General features: G+C 40.4%; 2 protein-coding genes across 15 annotated transcripts in view; one reads left to right on the top strand and one right to left on the bottom strand.

Annotated features, from left to right (window-relative positions):
• The window catches only part of LOC309630428 (uncharacterized protein), a 547317-nt gene extending 531658 nt beyond the window's left edge, over positions 1–15659 (bottom strand). For 2 of the 3 annotated variants that reach the window (XM_082395676.1, XM_082395675.1), the window contains exons 1-3: positions 15429–15610; positions 15092–15305; positions 7491–7679 (exon numbers count right to left, since the gene is read on the bottom strand). The gene's annotated coding sequence lies outside the window, so the exon portion shown is untranslated. Of the gene's footprint in view, positions 1–7490; positions 7680–15091; positions 15306–15428 lie in introns of all 3 variants that reach the window. The other variant, XR_014245657.1, reaches the window with a different exon arrangement.
• Positions 15660–15698: 39 nt separating this feature from the next.
• HNRNPA3 (heterogeneous nuclear ribonucleoprotein A3) lies at positions 15699–26528 on the top strand. 12 transcript variants are annotated; one of them, XR_014245653.1, is made up of 13 exons: positions 15699–15856; positions 17809–17931; positions 18021–18167; positions 18259–18469; positions 18807–18896; positions 18980–19075; positions 19170–19250; positions 19747–19890; positions 20758–20880; positions 20975–21044; positions 23846–23919; positions 24768–24801; positions 26422–26528. XR_014245653.1 is itself a non-coding variant. In XM_082395650.1 (11 exons), the coding sequence occupies exons 1-10, from the start codon at positions 15785–15787 to the stop codon at positions 21025–21027; spliced, it is 1137 nt and encodes a 378-aa protein (XP_082251776.1). In that variant the 5' UTR covers positions 15699–15784; the 3' UTR covers positions 21028–21044; positions 23846–25495. The 12 variants fall into 12 exon arrangements, 8 of the variants coding, with proteins under 8 accessions (XP_082251776.1, XP_082251774.1, XP_082251770.1 ...); XR_014245652.1 differs by lacking the exon at positions 24768–24801; XR_014245654.1 differs by having other exon boundaries at positions 23846–24801.
• The last annotated feature ends 284 nt before the right edge of the window (positions 26529–26812 follow it).

Here is a 26812-nt window from a genome sequence, read left to right as displayed (position 1 = left end):
AGAATCTGCCTGCCAATGCAGGGGACACGGGTTCGAGCCCTGGTCTGGGAAGATCCCACATGCCGCGGAGCAACTAGGCCTGTGAGCCACAATTACTGAGCCTGCACGTCTGGAGCCTGTGCTCCGCAACAAGAGAGGCCGCGATAGTGAGAGGCCCGCGCACCGCGATGAAGAGTGGCCCCCACTTGCCGCAACTAGAGAAAGCCCTCGCACAGAAACGAAGACCCAACACAGCCATAAATAAAATAAAATAAAATAAAATAAAAATAAATAAATAAATTGAAGGCCAGAGCAAAGCAGAATCCCCTCTGAAACTGAACGCATCAGAGGTGCACACATCTCAAAGTATACACCCTAACCTGCCGCTACTCCCAAGAGGCAGATCCCTCAGCAGGCCACAGGTCCACATCCTGTATCAGAGATTCTGGTCAAGGCCTTTCCTACTCCCCTCATCCCTGTCTCCAGGCTCTTCAGGCAGCATGATGAAGAGAGATATCCATCACGCTCCCTCCTTGGGACTCATTTTCTGAAGGAAGAAGCCATTTCACACGTAGTTTGTGGTGAAGACAGGACAGAACCAGTCTTCTTCCCAAGATTATAAGACTGAGAATACCTCTTATTTTTGGCCGCGCTTCTTGGCTTATGGGATCTTAGCTCCCTGACCAGGGATTGAACCGGGACCCTTGGCAGCAAGAGCGTGGAGTCTTAACCACTGGTCCTGGTCCGCCAGGGAATTCCCATCAAGAACACTTCTTTGTTACATTCTCAGCTAGCAAGACCCATTTCCGAGCCTCTTGATGTTCTCAGAACGAACCCACTCCTGACACTCAATAACCTCCCCCGGAGTTGCCCTTGGGCTGCCCAGAGCCCCCCATTATGACCTTCCACTCAGTACTCCCCTCCATCTTAAAGTTTCATTCTTCAAACGACCTCTCTTTCTGTGGCATAAAGTGCGAATTATCCCAAATATCTGAATGTCCCTTCTTCCATAATGACAGAGCTCCCATTTTCTGGCCCCCTTGCAGTTAGTTATGGCCATGTGACTAAGTCTTGCCCCTGTGATATGAACACACATTGTGTGTGCAATTTATAGGAAGTATCCTTAAAGGAAGGTGATGTATCCTTCCTTCCCCCTTTCCTCCTGCCTGCTGGCTGCAATGTAGATTTACTTTCTGGCATGAAGCACAGCAGACAGCAAGACAGAGGAGCCTAAGTCAAGTCTCAAGTCTCATGGAATGCCACGCCAGTCTTGGACTGACAACCTTGTGAACTAAAAAGACTTCAGGAACATGATAAAGAAATAAACTTCTCCCTCGTCTACTATTATCTGGAGTATTTTTGTTACTTGCAGGCAACCTTAACCTAACTATTCCCCCTCTTTTTGCTATTGAGCAGCAAGACTTGTGGATTTGTTAATACGAACAGAAGAGTATCCTCTCTATACCGCAGAACTTTGTGAGCTGGTCCCTCCTGATTCAGTGAATATTAAAGAAATTTGGAAAAATCCTCTCTTAAGATAAAAACACAGCTTGCAAGGCCACCAACATGTATAACACTATTTTTGCTTTCAGAGGCTTTCAGAGGTGAGTATCATGTAGCTTTTTCTTTTTGTGCCCTTTCCATTTCAAACCCTAATCTCCCAGTTCTGCCAGCTAGATCAGCACCTCTGCCACGCAGAGCAGAAATTATGTTCTGAGAAAAGCAAAAGAGAAAGTCACAATAATGGTTTTCAAAATATTATCCCATTAAATTACCTGAAGGAAAAGAGTTAAGTCTTGTTCTCGTGCATTCCTTAAGCCATTTCCCATCTACATAGCCACCAAAATTCATCTTTTTAAAATAACAGATAAATTCATAGAGACAGAAAATAGATTAGAGGTTACCAGGGCTGGGAGGAGGAGGAAGGGGGAGTCATTGCTTAGTAGGTACAGAGTTCTGCTTGCAGTGATAGAAACTTTTTGGTAATAGATAGCAGTGATAGTTACACAACATTGTGAATATAATTAATGTCACTGAGTTATACCTTAAAAACAGTTAAAATGGCATGTTTTATGTTATATATATTTTACCACAATAAAAATAAATAAACCAACAAATAAAATGCCAGAAAAAATGTCCATTAAGGGAGTAGAGCGTCATGCCCACCCCTAAAGCTTCATATGTCTCTTCCTACACTACTCTTTTTATTTTGCTTTCTAATTTTTATGTATACTTTTGGAGGTTAAAGAATGTGCCTGAGACATGCTGCAGCGGTAACCAGCTTGTTTTGTTTGCTCAGCTGAATAGCTGTACATAAAAGCACTTTTCTTAGTACATGGCTTCTTCCATGTATATTTAATAACGTGGGGGTAGGAGAAGTGACTTAGCCACTCACACCAAGATCCCTTTTACAGAGACAGACTTTATTTGAGCAGAGCTCTGAGATGAAAGGGAACCAGAGCTGGGGAAGGCACCACTTCAGCTACTCCATACAGCAAAGGAGAGAGAGGGAAGACCTGAATTACATTTGAACCTGTCAAACCCACCTCCTTGATTAATTTACAAAGTATTTTCCTTCTAGGATTGTATATAATTTTTTTTTTTAATTTATTTTTGGCTGCGTTGGGTCTTCATTGCTAGACGCGGGGTTTCTCTAGTTGGGGCGAGAAGGGGCTGCTCTTCGTTGCGGTGCGCGGGCTTCTCATTGCAGTGGCTTCTCTTGTTGCAGAGCAGTCTCTAGGCCCACGGGCTTCAGTAGTTGCGGCACGTGGGCTTCAGTAGTTGTGGCTCGTGGGCTCTAGAGTGCAGGCTCAGTAGTTGTGGCGCACGGGCTTAGTTGCTCCCCGGCATGTTGGATCTTCCTGGACCAGGGCTCAAACCCATGTCCCCTGCATTGGCAGGCGGATTCTTCACCACTGTGCCACCAGGGAAGTCCCAGGATTGTATATAATTTTATATAGTTGTAGGATTAGCAGAATCTCCTTCATATTTTTGTCTCCTGGAAAGATTTATCTAAATCAAGAAACCCAAAGCTCCTTATTTAGGAGAACTAAAGCATATTTTTAAAAGTTCATGGCTGGAAGCAAATGACACTATATTAACTAAGGCAATGATAGTAGAAGGACCAGATGAACCAGAAGAAAGGGAAATATGAGGAAATTAAAAGCAACAAATAAAGTAAACATATTCTAAAATCTAAGTGAGGATCTAAGCAAATAGAATGTGAAGCGGTTGGGGATTATTGAAAAAACAGGCAGTCCTGAATGACTTTTCCATTCTTTAAGCCTTCACAGAGAGTTATTTAAATATCCTCTATCAACAATGTCTTGAGTATTACTATATTCACAGCAACATGAAAGTATTTGTCCTTGCTTCTACAAGGAAGGATATTTCATAACTGCCACTCAGGGTAATTGAATCTTCTCTACCTTTTACATGTTCAATGTGATAAGACTGTAGGAGGGCCAGAGATAGGTAGCAGAATAGGAATAGCTATTATGGTGTGACTTGTTGAAAGAGCCGCTGTCGAAAAATCAAATTCCTCCACTGACTTGCCTCAGTGGCCCAAATTCCCACCCTTTGAAAATGTTTGCTTTGAGTCAAGGTATTATTGTCACAAGAAATTTTGTTAAAATATAACTCTCTCATAACCCAAAGCCATGGGACTCATTTGTCAATGTGAGCTCATAAAGGCCATGAGGAATACGGCACAGGACAGCTAAGTTTCTGTGTGCGGAGGGACCCATGGTCTGCTCTCTCCGGGTCTCAGTCAGAAGTCTCTCATCACCATACACATTAACATGCTTTTCTAATTTAATATCCCATATTTCTACTGATGAGTATTTCCCTTCAATTTTAATCATATTCATCCTCATTCTTCCTACACAAATAAGCAGGCAGTTCTTAATTTACAAACAAGCGAAACATTCATATAGTAATTTCGGCCTCCCACTGGCCTACCTATACAGAGGCCACGTTCTCCCTCTCCTCATCCCCACATCTTTTCCACATATTGCCTAAAATCCACTATAGAGTTTGCTTTGACTAATAAAATTCAAGTGTACCTGAGACAGAATTCAAGTAAGCTCTTTAAGACTAATGGGAGCATGACAAAAAGTACATAGATGCCAAATTGGAGGCAATTCAAATATCAAAAGGAATAATGACTGCAATTAATTACAAAACATTTAATAAATAAAAAACCCATGGTAATGTGATTATATAAGAGGATGTCCTTGTTTTTAGGTTATGCAGGTTATATCAGGGGAAAAGTGTCATGATATTTGCAATGCATTTCTATACAGATAGATGAAAAATAAATGACAGATGGTTATCAATTGTTGAACCTAGTTGGTGGGTATAAAGGTGATTTTTGTACAATTCTTTCAACTTTTCGGTATTTTTTTTTTTTCTATAATAAAAAGATTGGGGGAAAGTAGCCCTGAGAAAAATTAAAGGTCTGCCAGTCAATTCGGGTGTTAATCTCATTTCTTTCAGTCAGATGACTTTCTTCCAAAAGCTGAGACCAACTGTACTGACGGCAACACCCCCCCACAAAAAAAATTCTTTTTCTTACAGTCTTACACTTCGTACTATTTTCATTTTGTGTGTGCACTGACCTTTCTCAGCCACATAGAAGCCAGGTTGCTGCGTGTAGTTAAAACTAAAATAAATCAAAATTAGGGTGGTACAGGTAGTGGTGGTATTGGCGAGCTTGAGAAATAAAGATAAAACTGAGGGCTGGCCAGTGATAGCTACCAAGATATCACAGTAAGAAATGCCAGATCCAAGTTGTTACTCGGGGCACTCCCAGTTGCATGAAAGTAATCCTGTGCTGGGGAACCTGTCCACCAAAATTAAGTGCATCTTCTTTCTAGGGCTCCCATCTCCTTCCTCTCACTCCATCTGCCTAGTTCCTTCCTAACATTTGACTCCCATTTCATGCTGAGATTCCTCCCAGATCCATTCAAAACTCTGTGACTTGCTCCCAGGACTGGAGCTGACAATTCACCCTCAGCTTCTCCAGTTCTGAGCCCCTCCTGCCCTAGTACTGCAGTTCTACCTGCCATTCATGTAGGATGGGATATGAATTTCATTAACCAGACATCAGTACCAGCACTCTACTGGGTCGTGGTCTCCTTTGAAGACCTGAGGCTTTCCAAAGCCCTCGCATCTAGTGGAATGTCATGTAGGCAGTGTGTGTATCATAAGCACACTCATGCATATTATCTCATTTAACCCTTTAAATCCAGTGTCCTTGTCCAACTAACCTAACACTCTGGCTTCATATTTCCCTGACCCCCTCACCTGAGAAGGCATCATCTCCCCTCCACTTCAGCCGGCCACTTCCATGGACTTTGTCATCACAGAGGACTCCTCCACCTCTGATATGTATCCCACCTGATCACAACCTTTGATCCCTCTAGTTCTCTCATCCAGTTATTTCCACTCTTCTTTTTTAATTTGATTGCTCAATTTTCTCCCAATCCATCACAGTCTTCACCTCTTTATCTAATCTTCATTACCCATGACCTCAACCACTCTTAATACTCTCAACTCCTTTGCTCCCTAAGGCCTCCAATTCCACTCCCCAATCCTGGACCAAACTGACTGGCTGATTTCTTTGATCTTACTCTCAGTCTACTGAGACATGCTGGAGGAAATTACCCAGTTAAGGAGAGTGAAGCCACCCCAGTTCAAACTGGGTTTCTGGAGGACCTAATCAGTTCTTTCACAACATCTATTCAAAATTTTACCACCCTCCACTGCCCCTAACCATCTCTGCAGATAACCTTGTTTCTTACTCATGAGGGAGAACAGAGGCCATCAGGCAGGTACTCCTTCAACTTCCTGAGGTTCTATCTACAATCTTACTTGTACTATATCCATCCTTGAGTGGGACAACCGACTCCCCCGTCTAGGCTAAGCCTTCCCTCTGTGTCCCAGAGCCCACCTGCTCCCACCTCTAAGATCTCATTCCATCCATCAGTTTTCTTTTCTCTTGCATTTGCAAATGATCCCTCTCTGCTGCCTCCTCCTGTAAATATGCTCAAGTCTCTGACTGAGATATAATCCATGTTCCATGTTCTGGGATGGAAAGTCTTCTTATTGCAAAGAGGTCAGTTCTCTTCAAACTTACAGTTTTATAGCAAATTTTTTTGGAATTTGTTTTTGGAAGCTGACAAAGTGATTCTAAAGTTTATCTAGAAGAATAAATGGGGGACTTCCCTGGTGGTGTAGTGGTTAAGAATCCGCCTTTCAATGCAGGGACGCAGGTTCAATCCCTGGTCGGGAACTAAGATCCCACATGCTGCAGGGCAGCTAAGCCTGAGCACCACAACTACTGAGCCAGCGCGCTCTGGAGCCCGTGCGCCACAACTAGAGAAAAGCCCGCGCGCCACAACGAACAGCCTGCATGCTGCAACGAAAGATGCCACCTGCCACAACTAAGACCCGATGCAGCCAAATAAATAAAATTAATTAATTAATTTTTAAAAATAATAATAAAATTAAATTTAAAAAAGAATAAACGGGAGGAAATAACCAAGAAAATATTTAAAAGCTAAAGTTTTTTTGTTTAATAGATTCTGTCTTTTAAATTATTTTTTCCATTAAATTACTTGTACTTTGCTTTATTTATTGAGGTTTTTAGCTGTGTTCATTAAAGTCTTTGTGAAACTTGGTGCAAGTGTAACAGAGCTGGGGAGAGGGCCATTCTCCCAGCCTGTCACCACTGTACCACAGCCCACAGTGCACCCTCAGAGCTGAGGGTGGTCCCTCAGAAGACTGCAGTGCTGTATGGATGACGTTCTCATAGAGGTGGCTGGCAGCAGAGGCAAGGCAAGGTGCCATGTTAAGGAAGATATGAGGCAGATTTATTTGAGACACTCCTCAGGGAATCTCTACGATAATCAGAAGGACTTGGGAAGGGAATTGTCCCATTGCTCTTTTGTTCCTTCAGCTCAGAAAATTGCACAACCCTGTGCCCTTCCTCCCACAGGGTTTCTAGTTCTTTGTCTGTCTTGGCTAAAATAAAGAACTCAAAGAACTCTTCAAAAAGAGTAGTCTTCATTCTTCTTCTTTTTTTTTTTTTTTTTTGCTGCACCATGATGCTTATGGGATTTTAGTTCCCCAGCCAGGGATTGAACCCAGTGCCCCAGCAGTGAGAGCACCAAGTCCTAACCACTGGACCACCAGGGAATTCCCCCAAAAGAGTAGTCTTAAGAAAGGCCTCTGCAGGCCCTAGTGGTCTCTTACCCTTTCTTTCTCAAGGCGTTTCAGCCTGGGGCAGAGGATGAGGCTCTTTATCCTCTGAGGAGGAGTAAAGCCTCATCGTCTTGCTGGTTCACTTTTCACCTGAAAGATATACACCTTTGCTCTATTCCTGGGGTATATTAGTTGGGGCTCTTTTGCCCCGAGTAACAGAAACCCAATCCAACTTGCTTAAGTACAAAAAGAACTTAGGCTCTTGTAACTGAAACATCAAGGGGCAGATCCTGCCTTGAGCCTACCTGGATCAAGGAGCGCAAACAATGTCATCAGGACTTGGTTCTGTGCTTGTGATCTATTGGTTCTGCTTCACTCCCAGTTTGCTCCATTCTTGCGCTGGCTTTTTCCTCATGATGATAAGGAGGCAATAGAAACTGCAGACTTTCTCCTTTCATTTCAGCAGCCACATTGAAAAGAGTCTCTCTTTCCAACTGTTTAAACAAAAGATTCAGAATTTAGACTCATTAACTCTATCTTTGAGTGTAATAACTCATTAACTCACCCTTGACTCCTTTCTTTCTCTCACACCACATGTTCAGTCTGACAGGAAATCTTGTTGGCTCTACCATCAAAACATACCCAGAATTTAACCATTTCTCATCAACTTCTTAGCTATCCCCCAGGTATAAGACACCGTCGTATCTAAACTGAATTACTCCAATAATCTTATGAGTATCACTACTTCTACTCTTGCCCCCTTATAATCCATTCTCAACAAGCAACTAGAGTGATCCTGTAAAGTGTAGCAAACAAACAGTTCTTAACCAGCCATCCTCCCAGGGCTCAGTGCAGAAGGAGTAGACAGAAATGCCCATCTCCCAGACTTTCCCTGAAAGAGGTCTATTTGCATACTCTAAGAGTTACTGCCTGAAGGTCCACCATCCAATCAGCCTGCATCTAGGTGATGACTGAGATACTCCCCTTTGGAACACTGACAAGTCTTGGCATACCCTCATCCACTAAGAACAAAGAAGACTGCTTAGACAATCACTAAGGTTCAAAAGACACCAAGAGCTAGGGCCGACTGAACAATAAGTTTCATCTCTTACACAACACTACTCCTTCAAGACGGGGAGAGGTGGGTGTTTTATCTAGTGCACAGAAACCAACACAGAGAGTCATGGAAAATGAAGAAACAGAGAAATATGTTCCAAATGAAAGAATAAGATAAAACCCCAGAAACAGATCTTAATGAAACAGAGATAAGTGATTTACCTGACAAAGAGTTCAGAGTGATCCTGTAAGAACTTAAGGCTCAAACTATCCAATGGATTCTCCTGTCATAGTAAAAACCAAAATTCTTGCAAAGTCCTATAATTCTTGTAAGATCATACCTCCTATTACCTCTGACCTTACTCCAATTCTTTTAACCTCTCACTCACTCTGCTTTTAGCAAACTGGCTTCCTTGCTCAAATACTCCAGATGTGAATCTGCTTCAGGGTCACTGAACTTGCTATCCTCTCTTCCTTATTCTTTATTTCCTGTTCCCCCAAATGTCCAGTGTTCAATCACTCATCTCCTTCTAGTCTTTGCTCAAACATCAACCTTCTCAGTTAGGCCATCTTGGACCATCCAAATGCATTTTCTCCTTCCTCTCCCAGCACTCCCTACCAACTTCCTTATTTTGTTTTGCTCCACAGCATCCATTTATCACCTTGCAATATCCTATATTATTTATTGATTTATTTTATTGTCTGCCTCCCTCAATTGAATGTAAGCTCCATGAAGGCAAAAACTTTTGTCTTTTTTTTCCCCCGTGATGTATCCCTAGCACCTAAAACATTACCAGGCACATGGCTGGTGCTCAATAAATATTTGTCGAGAGAATAAATGAATCAATGAATGATAAGACACTTGCCCAATCTTGAACCAGTTACCGAAGCTAGAGGACACAATGGTCTAATTGGCCAGGCCTAAGTCAAATGCTGCCCCTGTGGTCAGGGGTGGGATCAGTTCCCCCTGAACCATATCGTATAAGAAAGAGAAGTGGGTGGTTCCATAAGAAAGTTAGAGCACTATTACTAGAACCCTGAAGGGAACTAGATACTAGGCAGACAAAATTACAGATATCCATCCCAAAAGATGTGACTAGGGAAATACAGGGAAGTCATTTGTAAAAGGCTTGCTACAAAGATTTTAGCCCTTTCAAATTTCCAAGTTGAGATCTGAGAGAGAGCATAGTCATTGTATGATTGTATGATTCATTAATATTTCTAGTGTCAAATTACCTCCTCACCCTTTAAATCACCTATCCATGGTGTGTGTGTGTGTGTGTGTGTGTGTGTGTGTGTGTGTGTGTGTGTGTGTGTGTTGGGAGGAGGGTGTGATTCATCTCATCATCTCAAAACACTAATCAGACCTGACCACTACTTCAGCCTCCCAGGAGGCATGTACAAATTCCTTGAGGGTTCTCAGGCATGTATACCATTCACATTTTTCCCAGGGAAAGTGGCCACTCCAGGGAGAGCAATGGGTACACTTCACAAAGTTCCTCCAGAGGTTCCATACCTCAGTGTTAACAAAACCTTATGGGAGGGAGAAGACAATGAAAGAGGGAAGGCTCCAAAAGGAAGCAGAGACAGTACTGAAAAAGAGAATCAATGTTCTTAATAAAGACAAGAGAGGAGAACACCAAAAGGAGGGACAGGCAGTAATATCAATCCCTGGGTTAGGGAGGTGTTATAGACTGCATGCTTGTGTCTCCCCAAAATTCATTTGCTGAGATCCTAATCCCAATGTGGTAGGCCTTTAGGAGGTAATTAGGTCATGAAGGTAAAGTCCCCATAATGGGATTAGTGTCCTTATAAAGAAGAAACACGAGAGCTAGTGCTCACGCTCTCACTGGTTCTCTTTCTCTCCCCCTCTCTCTGCCGTATGAAGACACAGTGAGAAGACAGCCATCTGCAAACCAGGAAGAGGGCTTTCACCAGAATCTGATCATGCTAGCATCCTGATAGGCTTCCCAGCCTCTCGAACTGTGACAAATAAATGTTTGTTTTTTAGTTCACCCAGTCAATGATATTTTGTTAAAGCATCCTGAAATGACTAAAACAGGAGGATTAACGTTGAGAAAAGGGAAATTAATTTGACAGCTAGATAGTCTTTTGTGACTTTGGGGAAAGAATTTCCATAACTTGGGACAGAAACTAGATTCTGAACACATAAGAAATGAGTGGCTGATGAGGAAGTGGAGGTAGATCACAAAATGAAAAATGAATAAATCACCCAAAAGAGACTGAGAGCCTGCTCTAGACAGGGCACTACCCTAGGCACCAGGGCCAGCATCAAGGTTGTACAGGGCCCTGCATTCATAAGGGTCCTGGCTTGGCTTAATGCTCAGGTGTCACTGTCTTGAAATTTTTAATAATTTTTGAGGAAGGGGTCCTGCATTTTCATTTTGCAGTAGGCCTACAAATTATACAGTAGGTCCTGCAGAGCACTGAAGGGGACCCAAAAATTTCATTCATTGTTCATTCACTTATTTATTCAACAACAAATAAATGAATTGCTTACTATGAGCCATCCAGTCTCTGGAGACATGATGAAAAAAGGTAGCGAACATGACAAATGCATGACAGAAAATCTTTTAAGAAAATGTTGTTACTTCTAAGAATATTAAAATGTAAATACAGCTATGACATGACATTCTACCTCATCTCCTTAGTTGTAGAGGCTATATGACCCTGGTCAATTTATTCAACTTCCTAAGCCCTAGTTTACTCACCTAATAAAAATGACAATAATAATAAGGCCTACTCCTAAGGTTGTTATGGGAATTAAGTGAGATCAAGAACATAAGGTGGGGCTTCCCTGGTGGCGCAGTGGTTGAGAATCTGCCTGCTAATGCAGGGGACACGGGTTCGAGCCCTGGTCTGGGAGGATCCCACATGCCACGGAGCAGCTGGGCCCGTGAGCCACAACTACTGAGCCTGCGCGTCTGGAGCCTGTGCCCTGCAACGGGAGGGGCCGCGATAGTGAAAGGCCCGCGCACCGCGATGAAGAGCGGTCCACGCACCGAGATGAAGAGTGGCCCCCACTTGCCGCAACTAGAGAAAGCCCTCGCACGAACCGAAGACCCAGCACAGCCAAAAATAAATAAATAAATAAATAAATAAATAAATAAATAAATAAATAAATAAATAAATAAATAAATAAAAGTAGCTATAAAATTTAAAAAAAAAAAAAAAGAACATAAGGTGCTTACAACAGTGCAAGGTACAGGGTAAGTGTTCAATAATGTGAGTGACCATGATGAATTTCCAGCAGCCAGCATCTCCTGGCACATAGTAAGAGTTCAATAAATGACTGGTTTGGTAAGTGGGTGGTAAAAAGGAAATTTCAGATCAATCTGGATAGTTTTATATGTTCTGTAATGAAACAGATATGGCTATGTATACACATTTATATATACTTAAAGCTTTGATTAGGCCTAGAAGAGAATGTAAAAGCGTATGTACCAAGTTACACTGACTGCAGTCAAATCTGTGTAATAGGATTTGGGGGGAGAGATGTTTGTTTTGTTTTGTGTTTTACTTCATATACTCATTTAAAAACCAAGAATTTAGAAAAATAAAGCGATTAGCATGTTCTGAATATAGTGGCAGATAACAAAGCTTATAGTATATTACAATTCCTCCCTTCTAAGAATTACCCTCCTCCTGTCCAAAATATTTTCATTCAATTTCTCTTTTCTTTCTTTCAGTTCTGACTCTGTCATATTTGCTTTTAATTTGGGGGAAAAAAATCAACTCCTTGACTTGTAAAACAGCTTCCTCATTCATAAAATGAGGCACACAATACAGACAGAGCTTCCCAACTGGTGGACTTTGGTGTGCTGGTGTCCTGAATGTAAGTGAGAAATTGACCCCTCCTGCATGGGGCAGTTGAGAGCAGTCGGGGGCAGCCAGAGCCCTTTGGGCTACTACCTCTGGCCATGAGCAGCCTTGTTTAGGTCTCCTCAGGCACCTGTGCAGAGCAGTCTGAGGTGTATGCCAAAGAAGCAACCAGCACTTACAGTTCTGCTGTCTGCATGCGGCCAAGGAGATGCCACATCTGGCATCTATCTGCAAAGCACCCCACTGCCTGTCATGGACCGAAGATCCTGGAGCCAATGCAGGAGACCCATGGGGCACAGCACACAGCCTCAGGGGTAATCTGTCAGGGGATGAGAGAGGAGCCTTGGCAGAGTGTAGTTTGCTGGTGGGCTCAGCTCCAGGCAATGCCTTTAATATCTGTCTAAACATATACTGGCCATCTCTATCCCTTTGCAGCAGTACACTCTTTGAATAGTGCCCAGGCTAGCTATTGACAATGCATGCGTGTTCTGAAAACTAGAGTTTCAATGTGGAAATCCTGATATAAAAATGGACTAAAAATGTACTATTGGGATTGAAATCCATTTGCATTATCATATGAAATTGCAACATTACATTTGTCAATAAACGAAACGGAAGAGTTGTAAGAATTGTTATTCTTTAAATATAATTACAATTGTACATTTTGAACGGTTGTATAAAATGGTTTTAAATATTTTATCACCCACTCTGACTCTTACGTGATCAGAGTCCCTCACTGATAATTACTATTCAGAATATGAGTTTATCATTAAAAAGTCTAGATCAGAAACTGAATAAAGCCATTTCAACCATAAAATCTAATATCAAAGTATATTCACAGGAACAAATTCAAGTCGATTATTAAAACATGTGGAAAATTTTTATTTGAAAGTTTTATCCAAATTTAATTTTTAATATCTTCCCTAATACACTGTATTTTACTTTATCATAATTATTTAAAGAAAATGTGATCATTTTTTTTTTACCATCATTTAGATGCCTCTAAATCTCTTCTTTTATGTAACCTAGTGTGCTGTACAAAAATTAGCATTTTCTGGGACTCCCCTGGTGTCGAAGTGGTTAAGAATCCGCCTGCTAATGCAGGGGACACGGGTTCAATCCCTGGTCCGGGAAGATCCCACATACCGCGGAGCAGCTAAGCCCGTGCCCAACAGCTACTGAGCCTGCGCTCTACAGCCCGCGAGTCACAACAACTGAGCCCATGTGCCGCAACTACTGAAGCCTGCGCGCCTAGAGCCCGTGCTCGGCAGCAAGAGAAGCCACTGCAATGAGAAGCCCGCGCACCGCAACGACGAGTAGCCCCCGCTCGCTGCAACTAGAGAAAGCCCGTGCACAGCAACGTAGACCCAACGCAGCCAAAAATAAATACATAAAATAAATTTATTTTAAAAAAATTAGCATTTTCTCTATGTGTTGTGATGTGAAAGAAGTTGAGAGGCCCTGATATAGATTATTCATAAAATCAGTCTGCCACCCCATCCCACCCTAGGACCCTTGTCCTCTGCTCCCTACCCCATACACTCTCTGTCTCTCACATTTCAAAAACAGCCAGGGTTACAAGGATAGAAAACAGCCAAGGTTCAAGTCTGTGTCCAACAGGGTCAAGAACTCCAACAGGGATATTTGAACGAGATATCATGTGCCCCGGAGCTGGAGAGGAGGCTTAGACAAAAGCATAAAAAATAGCTAATGTCTAAAAACTACAGAATCTGTGTGAACAACGTATCTGGGAGGAATCCACATTTTACTGTAGGACAAAAGACTTGAACAAATGGACTGACATACCGTGTTCCTGGATGGAAGTACTTAGTATCCCATCCCCCACCATTTCTCAAATTAATATGAAAACTTCATACAATTCAAAGAAAGAATAACAGAAGTTATTGATTAGAAATAACTTGGTTAGAAAACACCTAGACAAACATGCCCTAAAGTGAAGCCAAGTGATCAGTTTTCTTGCAGTTTCTCATAGGCACCTTGGTTTGAATACCATCTCCCTAAAGTCTCTAACTTCACGTTTTTCTACATACTCAGAAGTGACCGAGTTATTCAAGACTATTTCATAGTAATCAAACTCACAAAGCTTTTACATATTAACGAGACACTAAGGGTAGAAAATTTCCCAATATCTCAAGTACTATTGTTGGCTATCAGGAGTACCTGATAAGCAGAATACGTAATAATTTGCTTGTGATAATAGAATCAGAGCAACCAGAGGAGGGTTACTTTGCTTGGAGGGTTGTTTCAGCCAAGATACAGTAAGGCCTGGTGACTGGTTTCTGCCCCAGAACAGAGTACCTTTTGTTCGTGTCTCCCAAATCAAACACTGTTCCACTTGGGCAATGTTAGATAAACATCAACGAACTGTTATTCTTTGTGCTCATTTTTTCCCCCAAACTCCGAGCTGACCATTCCCCACTGCTTAACAAACTGCTTTTCAAACAACTTAGAATATAACTGATTAGATTTCTAATCTTTCCAAGGGAGGGCCTGATCAATTCTAAACGAGATGCTCATATGGATTGCTACATTAAAATATAGGGCATTTCTTAGCATGGTAGGGAGACCTGTCAACTGTGGTCACTTTTACCAGCACCTTTGCTTCAATACGGATCCATAGATTATTACCTTACAGCTGTCATGGGTGTTGGAGATCACCAAATCTTATCTGCATTTTCATTAAAAAAAACTCCTAAAACTAAAGCTCAGTAAGGTCAAATGACTTAAGGTCACTTGGGAGACCAAGAAAGAATTAGATCAACTCTTTGATCTTGTTTGTTTTACTTCACAAGTGAAAATAATTAGGTAAAAATCACTCGCGAATAGGGAGTGTATCTGGTGGTCTTACTTTTAGCAATCCTGTAAATCATTCCTTAAATCCAGTCCACGAGAACAGTTCCTTCAGCTCTTTCCACAGTAACTAGAAATTTAAGAAAATAGTGCCGACAGATTTCTTGAGATATCAATGAGTACCTAATTAACTGACCTCGACCAGTCTTGCCTCAGCTCATTAAGGGTGAAATTTCAGTGTTTCAGCCGCGTTTTGAGGCCTTTCCAAGATGCCCATGATTCACATATGTCAGTGTCAGGGATTTTCAGTTCGGGCCCTCACAGTGGGCATCCCAGTCACGGACACCAGGCCCTGCCATTTGGAAACGTGCGAGGAGACGCCAAGGGGCCGAGAGGGCTTTCTTACAACCCTAAAGTACAAGAAGGGAAAATGTGGTTTTATTCAGGCGCGGGAATGAAATGAATTCGATAATGGAGACCGAAAAGCCCACGTGGGGGAGGGGAAAGAAGCGCGAGAAGAAAGGGAAACAGGCCTTTTTCTCCGGTGACGCGCGGTCACGAGGCGTTCTCCCGACGTGGGCGCCGACCATTGGCGGAAGCCTAGCTGACGTCCTTGCAGCAGCCCGGGCGCGAACGGCGGCAAGGGCGGCGCCGCACTGGAAGTTAGCGAGGCGCGCGCGCTCCCGGGGCCTGCCACGCCCCCGTCCTCTGCCCACCAACCCGCTCGTCCAGTCCCTCTTCGCGCCCAGCTGGCCACGCCCCTTCCCAACTCGTCCCTCCCCCACTAGGCCGGCGGCGCGCGAAAAGCGCGTCACGTGACGGCTGGCCCCGCCTCTTCCTCTCGGTCCCATATTGAACTCGAGTTGGAAGAGGCGAGTCCGGTCTCAAAATGGAGGTAAAACCGCCGCCCGGTCGCCCCCAGCCCGACTCCGGCCGTCGCCGCCGCCGCCGGGGGGAGGAGGTATTAGGGGGAGAGCGGGGGGTTGCTGGGTAGTGGCCGGCAAGGGGGGCCGGGCTCGGTGGGAGTGGGGAGGCCGGGTGGACTGGGTCGGCCCTCCCGCGCTCTGCGTTGAGACGGGCGGCGGGAGGGGGAGGGGAGCGGGCCTCGGAGGCCTCCTTGGGGCTTCTCGCCAGCCTTGCCGTCTCCTTGGGCTGCAGAAGTGGTCCCTCGGAGGCGCGGTGTGGCTGGGGAGACCTCGGGAGGGGAGCTGGCCCGCCGGCCTCGCGGCCTCCCATTCGAGGCCGAGGGCGGCATGGCGGGCCTCGGCGGGAGCGGTTGGGAGGAGGCGGTGGGGGAGGGGAGGGGACGAACAGGCACATCCGGGCGAGCGAGCAGGCGGGCGGCGGCCACATTGACATTGATCCGCTGCCGCGTTACGAAATGGCGCATTGGCACGCAATGGCCGCCGCCTGGCTCCTCCGCTGGGAGAGAGAGCGTGGGATTGTAAGGAAGAGGGAGGAGGCGGCCCAGCAGAGAATGCCGCAAACGGCCTCGAAGCTTGGGGCCTAGTACTTTCAGTGATGTTCTCTCAACGCGTTTCCAGGCCTTACAGACCGCTAAGGAGAATTTTCCGTCCCGTTCTGTACCTCGCAGCACTCGGTTGAAAATAATTTTTTTTTAAGTTTGCTGTCTTAAAGTACTTCTTGATCTGCCGTTTTCGCTAAAGCCCTTAGAATTATACGTAGTTTCGTTCCATGTGGGTGAAGTGCCCCATCTCATTAGAGTGTAGATGTAAAATAGGAAGTTGAAATTTTTTCACCTTCGTTTTTCCTATTCTGATGGGTCGGCTCAGGTTGTACTTTCTTGTAATTTTGTTTTAGAGGACTGCAACCAGAGTCGAATTTGTCATTTGTTTGGGATAATTTCACGTGGGTTATTGTTTCTTTCTCTCAACTTTGTGTATTGTTAATTAGATGCATTTAACCGGGACTTGAAAAGATGAGACTAAGTGAATAAATGCTTTAGGCTATTAATCATTTAACATTTTTTCGTGGCATGTGACAGTCTCTTCATATTAAATGCCTTAACGTCTCTACTTTTAGAAGACACAGGAAGATCTTAGAATGTAAATGTGAGTGCCTCTATTTAAGGACTTTGGATGAAAGTTATCTTAATGCATATATGTATTAAGTGGTAGTTATGTGATTTGTTAAAGAACTAGTTAAATTGTAAAACAATTCAGGTCATATCAATTTTTTTTTAAATCTCAATTTCTTTTTTATTGCGTTCCTTTCTTGTCAGACAGTATACCTAACAAGTCCAAACTGCCCTTTTCGTGACCCAGTAAAATGTTGGTTTTGACATTTTTGGCATGTGGTACAAATGCAAATAGAAAATTTTTACGTGGCGAGTTTTTTCCATAGTTTTTTTGGGGGGAAATGCTGGTTTAGCCTTTTATTGAGAAACACTTATTTTCACCTTTTTATTTGCTTGAAAGTGGTGAATTTCTCCACTCTTAAGTTGTAGTTGACAGTCTTGTGGTTTATAATTATATGCTTTTGGGGGTGTAGACTCAGGAGGGAAGATGAGAGAAGAAATGGCATAGATGAAACACTGCGTTTACAACACTACTGGTGTCTTAGAAACTGGTTTCTCAGTAGCCACTTCTAAAATAATCTGTCCCCAGACACTTGCAGTTGTAGCTCAAAATTATGGGACTTTTGATTCTGGAATTCTCTTGGGCTTCAATTTAGTTTTTAAGTGATGTTGGCATTTCAAAGTCTGGTTATAGGTTTTCTTGGTCCCTTTAATCAGTTGATGTGTGTGATCCTACTCCAGTTTTTAACTGGAGAAAGTGTTAATGGTACAGGAATTTGACGTTAAAGTTTATTTGTAGGAGATTAAAAGGCTTGTGCATCTTTGCATTTACCTACTAAACGAAATAATTAAAATATATTGGTTTGTTTCCTCAGGGCCATGATCCAAAGGAACCAGAACAGTTGAGAAAACTGTTTATTGGTGGTCTGAGCTTTGAAACTACAGATGATAGCTTAAGAGAACATTTTGAGAAATGGGGCACACTTACAGATTGTGTGGTAAGTTATTAAGGGAACAAAAGGTTCTTGGAAGAGGGCAGAGGACCTGTGGAGGTGTGTTTCAGTGCTTTAAAATTTTTGTTTTGTAGGTGATGAGAGACCCCCAAACAAAACGTTCCAGGGGCTTTGGTTTTGTGACTTACTCTTGTGTTGAAGAGGTGGATGCAGCAATGTGTGCTCGACCACACAAGGTTGATGGGCGTGTAGTGGAACCAAAGAGAGCTGTTTCTAGAGAGGTATTTTAATAATACCATGTTGTGTGACATGTGAAATTGTTGTAAAATTTTTGAGGGTATTTTTTTTAACTTACGTATTTTTTATTTGTAGGATTCTGTAAAGCCTGGTGCCCATCTAACAGTGAAGAAAATTTTTGTTGGTGGTATTAAAGAAGATACGGAAGAATATAATTTGAGAGACTACTTTGAAAAGTATGGCAAGATTGAAACCATAGAAGTTATGGAAGACAGGCAGAGTGGAAAAAAGAGAGGATTTGCTTTTGTAACTTTTGATGATCATGATACAGTTGATAAAATTGTTGGTAAGTAGCAGTTTCTCAGAACTTGAATGAGAAAGCAGAAATGGCTTCTTTGCTCTCTACTAAACTTGATAAATTGCTTATAACTTTGTATTGTGCACAATAATAGCATATGAAGTGTATGGTTTAGTTTTCATGAAGTGACTATACCTGTGTAACCAGCATCTGGATCAAGAAATAAATGTTATTAACATCCCAGAACACTTCCTCATCACCACTCAATTCACTACCTTTTTGATGATGTTTTAATAAGTTATATAGTGATAAAGGATATCATTTATGTGTGCTTTTCCAAACATCAAATAACGTTTGTTTGTTTGTTTGATTAAACAAAATTTAGTTCAGAAATACCACACTATTAATGGGCATAATTGTGAAGTGAAAAAGGCCCTTTCTAAACAAGAAATGCAATCTGCTGGATCACAAAGAGGTGAGTAGTACCACATATACATACAAAATAGAGTTGAGTGATGTTTGTAAGGTTCTTAAAGAACTTTCTTGCCTGTGTTAAAGGTCGTGGAGGTGGATCTGGCAACTTTATGGGTCGTGGAGGAAACTTTGGAGGTGGTGGAGGTAACTTTGGCCGTGGTGGAAACTTTGGTGGAAGAGGTAGGACAGTTAACTTATTTCTAAGAACATGTCTACCTAAGTGTTATTGGTAAATTGAACATATTCATTTAATTCACACTTTGCTTTTTTTCAGGAGGCTATGGTGGTGGAGGTGGTGGCAGCAGAGGTAGTTATGGAGGAGGTGATGGTGGATATAACGGATTTGGAGGCGACGGTAAGTTTTTTAATGTTTGATATTTTGACTTTGTTTCTGTACTTTATTAAGAATGAAAGTGTTTGTTTACATTTTCCTAATTTAAAACTTGTGTGGCTTGACCATTAAAGTGTGCTTTTAAACTAATACTGTAGAAAACTAGACCTTAAAGTCCTAAAGATTTAACATTACGTAGTTCTTTTGGGCTGATAAGATTTATTGTACTAGCAGTTGAGGTGGAATTACTGGTCTCAGAGGAGACTGTTCACTATTTTCCTTAGTGAGATTTTTAAAAATTGAGACAATTTTTTAATATCAAAAGATTTAAGCATTCATCCTAAGTGTTCTTAGCCCAGATTCTTGCTGTTCTATTAGCCAGGTATTACCAGGTTTTAGAGTGTTAAATCAATTCATTGACCTGTTTTCTGGGGGCTTAAAAGTACGGTAAACTAGCATTCAATAACTTGATCCTCTGTACATTTATATTTTTGTCTGACAACCCAATTTGTTGTTCTAGGTGGTAACTATGGCGGTGGTCCTGGTTACAGTAGTAGAGGAGGCTATGGTGGTGGTGGACCAGGATATGGAAACCAAGGTGGTGGATATGGTGGCGGTGGTGGAGGATATGATGGTTACAATGAAGGAGGAAATTTTGGAGGTGGTAGACTTTCACTTGTTTTGAATATTCAGTAGTTTTTGTAGTTTCTTACAGGTGTTTAAAAACATGTTAAAACAGCATTTGGTCAAATTTGATGTTTTATAATAGAAAATACTCAAATGGTGGGAAATTAAACTTCTTACTTTGCTAGCAATTTAGTAAATTGGCAGAGTGTATTCAACTCTTATTTTTGTATTGAAATGGACATTTATCAGTAATATTTGTTGCCTGAATTTTAGTAACTCTAGGTACTTTTAAGCTGGACAGATGGAAACTGTAAATTGAATATGCAGACATGTTGAAATGAATCGGGTGTCATCTGGAGTCTAGGTGACAAAAATACTTTTGAGTCTTAACGTGTCAGGTGCATTGCAGACTCCTAAGCAGGTCTGCATCATTATTCCACGATGCTATAAAGAGCTTTGTTATGAATGCACTGAGTTTTGTTGAACTGTATTGATGTATCAACAACAGGTTTTTCTTAATAGTCAACTTGAAATGCTTTTTTGTCATTGATTTAAAAGTTATACGGTATCAGAATTAGGGTGACTCAAACACAATTTTGATGCTGTTTAGTGGTATGAAGGAGAGAATGTGCTAGGGTGTAGCATCTAATACAAACAAAATACGGTAGCTGTCTAAATATATAGTCTTTCACTCTTTGTTTTTTCCTCTCCTGCCTATGTCTGAGGTCTGCTAGCGGGCCTCTGTAGTGGAAAGAGTTTGGTAGCTCTGTAAAATCTCTTTTCAGAGTTGTGTGTAAGTGTTAGAGCACATGCTGCCACGATTGTCAAAAGATAATGAGTACGTATATTAAAAAAGGAAAATAATTGTGTAGGTCAGCCACAAATAAAACCTTTGTAATTTCAGGTAACTATGGTGGTGGTGGGAGCTATAATGATTTTGGAAATTATAGTGGACAACAGCAATCAAATTATGGACCCATGAAGGGGGGCAGTTTTGGTGGAAGAAGCTCGGGAAGTCCCTATGGTGGTAAATAATTTTTTTTTCCTATCAAAAATTTTTCATAGCCTTTTAAATTAAAAACTCATGTGTTTCTTTAAAATCTTTGTGTGTATGTTTCCAGGTGGTTATGGATCTGGTGGTGGAAGTGGTGGATATGGTAGCAGAAGGTTCTAAAAACTCAGAAGAAAAGGGTAGGTATCTTTAAATTTTTATCATGATGATAAAGAATATGTGGAACTGTTCACTGAGTGTAATAATTTTTTTATCCTGTATTATTCAACAGGCTACAGTTCTTAGCAGGAGAGAGAGCGAGGAGTTGTCAGGAAAGCTGCAGGTTACTTTGAGACAGTCGTCCCAAATGCATTAGAGGAACTGTAAAAATCTGCCACAGAAGGAACGATGATCCATAGTCAGAAAAGTTACTGCAGCTTAAACAGGAAACCCTTCTTGTTCAGGACTGTCATAGCCACAGTTTGCAAAAAGTGCAGCTATTGATTAATGCAATGTAGTGTCAATTAGATGTACATTCCTGAGGTCTTTTATCTGTTGTAGCTTTGTCTTTTTCTTTTTCTTTTCATTACATCAGGTATATTGCCCTGTAAATTGTGGTAGTGGTACCAGGAATAAAAAATTAAGGAATTTTTAACTTTTCAATATTTGTGTAGTTCAGTTTTTCTACATTTTAGTACAGAAACTTTAACAAAATGCAGTTTTGAAGGTGTTTCCTTGTGAGTTAACAAGTAAAGAAGATCATTGTTAATTAATATTTTGTATGAATTTTGCTAAAGTTAACTGTAAAGAAACACCTGCTGACTTGCAGTTTAAGGGGATCTATTCTCCCCATTTCCAAACCATGAAATGAATGGGCTCTGACATGTGGAGAGAATAGATATTTGTATGTTTGCAATGTGTGTTTTAGATAATAGAATTGGGTATTTAAATTAGCATATTTGTGAATTTAATAGCATTAAGATTTACTTCAAATGAAAAATCTCAAAATTCCTATTTGGTTTTTGTGCATTTTCTTTCAAAATGTAATCATATGATTTTAGTGTATTAGCTTTGCTGAGAGTCCTAGCTGTGTTTAGAACATCTCCATTCTACATTCACCTTGGTCACATGTGAACTGCTGCCATAGTTTTATTTGGGTGTAAAGAATGTCTCCTGCCCTCTGTTTAAATTCTGGAAAGGGATAGTGAATGTTTTCCGTTTCCTCCTACCTTAAGAAACATTCTTAAAATCTTCAAAATACAGGACCACTAAGCCTGCTCTATCTGAGCGAATTAGTGGCTACCTTTTTTTTTTTTTCCTTTTTAAAGCACAAGAGGCCCATAAATCTTCAGTTATTTTCCTTGGTTTAATATATATTTTTTTGATACAAGCTCTCAGAGCAAGAGAATAAAAATCATGCATTGTTGAACCCTTAACTGGCTGGCATGCTTTCCTGTTTGTACCCTCTGCATTTTACTGGATGAAACCAAGGATAGTCTAGATATAATCATCCCAAATGATTACTGTAGTAGAAGTGTAGCACAGTTGCTTAGTACAAACAAGCTTTTCACTTCCTCAAGACCTGAATTCAGATTTGGATAGAGTTTGTACTCACTAAAAATCCCGAAGAACACACTGTTATTTCCATGTGTATGCTTGAACCTAAATCATGTTGGTATGAGTTTACAATTTGGAAGACCCTGGTTGAGAGGAGTCTTAGATAACAAGGTCATATATATATATACACATATATATATAAACCAATGTCAACTGTTTCGCGCCAGCTAGTGCTTAAAATTTCATTCGAGCCCTAAGTATGTGCCCTGCTGTTATTATTTCTTGGGTAGTTGAACGTTAAATTTGAGATTCTTATTTTTGTTTTAAGAAGTACTAAGCAAAACAAGCAATAAAAGGGGGGATGGGGCGTGCTAGTGTTTGAATATGCTCTCGTTGCTCTAATTCTGTGCCTCTGTGCATTAGTATTTGGATGCATGCAATGCCAGCATGGAAATCGGTCTTCACAGACACTGCAGTTTTCCAGAAAACACTCACAAACCAATAAATGTAACAGACAACATTCCATTTGTTAATGGACATATGTGAATAAGCAGTGTAGAAAATAGGCTAATTATTAGAAAATGGTTAAGTCTTTAACAACTTCAAGTGTTGGTTACATAAATGGACACTGTCAATGTTCATAACTTAAACCTGGGTACCTGGTCAAAATAATGCTTGGGAAACATTTTATTAAAATTAAGCTAAATTGTCTCAAGTTCTTTTATTCATATAATAAAGGTTGAAGGAATGGGGGAGATTAACATTTCCTGTTTCTATGTTTGTGAAATTGTTTGACACAACCTTGACAGTATCCTTTAATGGCATATGAGGTTAATTTGTACTGTTAACAAACTTTCTATGTTCTGGAACTAGTTTAATAGTGAAAATATTGTCAGTAAGTTGATGTTTGCAACCTATAAGCAGGTGAAATCTGTGTATGTGACCTGTTTATAAGTTGTATTAGCTTAGTTCTTGTGAACAGTGTGGAAAAGTTAAGCCATGAGGAGAGCGATTTAACCAGCTTTAAAGGACCTAAGATGTGCTTTTTAAGCACAATGTGGATCAAAGGAGACTCACTAAGACAGGACTTCAGCAGCCTTTTGAGTATGGACAAGTCAGCATAAATAAAGAATGACAAGGCAGCAGCAAGAGCTTCAACTACAGAGAAGTGAAGGCATAAGATACTATGGTGATAGTGAGCAACTTTCCAAAAGCTAGTTAAATCTGCTTATTACAACTGAAATATCGAAGAAAGTCTAGCAGGAAGGAGCTCTTCGCCTTTTGGAACACCAATGAGAGATAGTTGGCCACAGTCACTAGGTCTAGCATTTAGACCTGCAAGGAAGGGCAATAAGCATTAGGTAAGGCTTGAATTTGAATTTTTTCACTAATTAAAGAGTAATTTTTTGTAAAGCAAGGTAAGAGTAATTTTTTTGATTTGCAGGTTGAATGAGAACCCTACTTGCCTAAATGAGGAATGTCTTTCCTACCATCTTAAATACGAAGGTTTCTGGCTGGGTAAGGTTTGTAGCTTACAGTAAAGCCTGATGACACCATTTGTTTCCCTATAAATTTATATTACATATTTTAAAACTATTAGATACATTGGCAAAATTGTTCAGCTGAAAAGTTTATCTTGGAGCCACATCAAACACATTTTAAACAGTTTTAAAATTTTCCCTGCAGTGACCATGAGTGTTCATCTTCAGTCAGATATATACAATTCATTGTTGGTGTCTTTAGGATAAAGTCAATTTTTGACAAGAGAAAGAGTGACCAGGTTTTTTTAAAGAATTTTTGTAATCATGACTTGTAACAGAAGCATTACGCTTCCAATCCTCATTCTAGAGAAAAGAAAATCTTGGAATGAAATTTAAGAACTGTCAGATCATACAGATACAAAAATGGTCTTCGTTCAAGTGGCCTCATACATAAATAAGTTCTTTCACATATGACTTCAGGGAATTATTTGGACTAATAGGATAAACTTTTGGTTCTTTTTTAGGTTTCTTTGTGTTTAATCTGTTAATCAGAGGCAGTGGGGGCCTAATTCCACTAAAGCTCCTTTTTAAGACAACCTTTCCCAAAGAATAGTTAAAATATTACTCAATTACTACACAAATCAGATGCTGATTGTTCATAAGGGCTATTATTGCTGCCCCAAAAGGGCTTGTTAAAATTTGAGGTTTGATGTTAATTCACTTTTTAAAAAAATAACACTTTGGGGGGGGCAGATGGTTAAAATAAAACTAGTTTCTAAATTATAAGTAAGTCAAGTTATTTATATACAGGAGCAGTTAGGTTGCCACAGATTTTATTTTCAGAAAATAACTGGTTGGGTCTCTTTCTGTATCTATCTAAATCAGGACTGAATTTCTACAGAATGAAGTGTTGAATAAGGTAAATAGCCTTTTAATGATAATTTTTCTTTACAACATGTTTTTAATGAAGCAAACTTCCTAAGATAGGAAATATTTTCTTTTTTAAAGGCATTGTTCTTTTCCAGTCCATCTCATTTCTTTATGAAATAAAGCGATTTTACTTAAATGTAGTTCCACTGTCATTTCTGAAAAATACGTTGCTGTTAAGTCATAACACCAGTAAACGAAGGAAGTTATACAACGGAGAAATGGTCAAGGCAAACCTTAACCCATTTTGTCAAAGCAATTCATAGGTTACAGCTTCCCACACTACATTTCTTCTGAAAAAGCTCATTTTACACTCATGTCCTAAAGAACAAAAACTATCTGGTAACAAAGACCGTTTGTTAAGGAACTGAACAGTTGAAATACACTTGGTTTTAAGAGTTCTAATATGTAAGTCACCATTTGAAACATTTCTAATTAAATGCCAGTATCTCTTGGAATTCCAGTAATTGATGTCACAAAGTAGTGAGTAAGCATGCTAATGTGCAGGGGTAATGTAAGGATTGTTAGCCTATATAAATATTCAAGATTACTTTTAAATCTCAATGTTTTACTCTGATTTATAAGACTTAAGAGGTGGTCTGTAACGGATTCAAATGTTTCATTTGTAGTATAATGAAATGTTTACAGAAAGATAACTTTTTCATTAAAATATTTTTAGAAATGTGTGTGTTGTTTTGTCACTTCACAATGTTCATGTGACTTAAATGCTGTATAGGTGGACATTACATACTTTACTAGTAAGTAAAAAACAGGAAACTTGGAATGAGCCTTCAACATTATCAGTTGATTTAAAGGATGTAGATTTTATTCAGTGGAAAACAGATCACACGAGAAGTAGGTGTGGGGAAAAATCTTAGCTTATTGCCACTTAAGGATTTAATTTTTAAAGGACAGAGTACATGAGATACTTGGGTGATTGGTGAGGAGTCAGTGAACTTTCTTTGGAGAAAAATTGTGGGTAAGGACAATTAACGTGAATGGTAATTTGGGAGAACGGTGAAATGAGGGTTCAAAATGTTGGAAGGTACTGCGTGTTTTTTGTTTTTGGAGGTACTTGGTTTCTTAATCTTGAGAAATGCAATTGAGCATTTTGTGGTGTGAAGGTGGGTCGGGGAAAACTTTAATAAAATTAAGTAGTATTAAACTACTGTTACGCAGTTTAACCCAAGTGATAATGTGTCAGAGTTTGACAAATTGAGGGAATTCCCTGGCAGTCCAGTGGTTAGGATTCCATGCTTCCACTTCAGGAGCCCAGGTTCAATCCCTAGTTGGGGAACTAAGATATTTTGGGCAGCACACCACCAAAAAAATTTGACAAATATGTGAGGTATGGTTTGGGTTTTTTTGTTGGTTTTTTTTGTGTGTGTGAGGTATGGTTTTGATGTGATTTTTTTAAAGTTATTTTCATACCACACTTATTCGGGTTCATAGCATTGATAACTGTTAACATGTGAAATGCTTTGTGAATTGAAGCCATGTGAGGATTTTAGGATTTTGACACATTTTGTTTGTATTCTCTGCAGCTGTAAGTGCCTTATAATTCCAGTTTAATGCTTGAGTTGTAAAATAACGTTTACCTTTATTTTCTCAGAGTGAAAATACATTAAATGAAACTGCAAAATGTTCAGGCAACAAGATAAATTTGGAATCTCCTGTGTACTCATTACAAACTGCAATTAAAATTTTTTTTGAGGATTAGTGTTTTGCAAAAGTGGGATCCTGTTAATACATTAGGTTGATTAAACTTGGAACTGAATAAAAAGTACCAAGGGTTGGGGGGAAGAGTAAGGTAATAGGTAATATATGCCATTTTTGCTTAATATATTTTCAATCAGGTAATGGCAAGGGTGCATTAAACTGCATTCACCTGGTAGAAGTTAAGTGGGCATGGTACTGAAAGCTAGCTAGGAAATAACGGATTTACCTGTATGTGCTATTTTACTTCTAAAATTTACTGGTAATGTGGATAGTGTTATGTATAA

Source organism: Balaenoptera borealis (genome assembly GCF_965194805.1).
Source record: "Balaenoptera borealis genome assembly, chromosome: 6".
Lineage (NCBI taxonomy): Eukaryota > Metazoa > Chordata > Mammalia > Artiodactyla > Balaenopteridae > Balaenoptera > Balaenoptera borealis.
Note: the sequence above shows the minus strand (reverse complement) of the source record. Positions and strands in the feature narration are given on the sequence as shown.

Bases quoted from the DNA above. Each gene is read 5' to 3' on its own strand.
- HNRNPA3 (XM_082395648.1), top strand. From the start codon at position 15,785: ATGGAGGTAAAACCGCCGCCCGGTCGCCCCCAGCCCGACTCCGGCCGT. The intron at 18,897-18,979 runs GTGAGTAGTACC...CCTGTGTTAAAG, and splicing joins ATCTGCTGGATCACAAAGAG to GTCGTGGAGGTGGATCTGGC. The intron at 19,251-19,746 runs GTAAGTTTTTTA...TTGTTGTTCTAG, and splicing joins TAACGGATTTGGAGGCGACG to GTGGTAACTATGGCGGTGGT.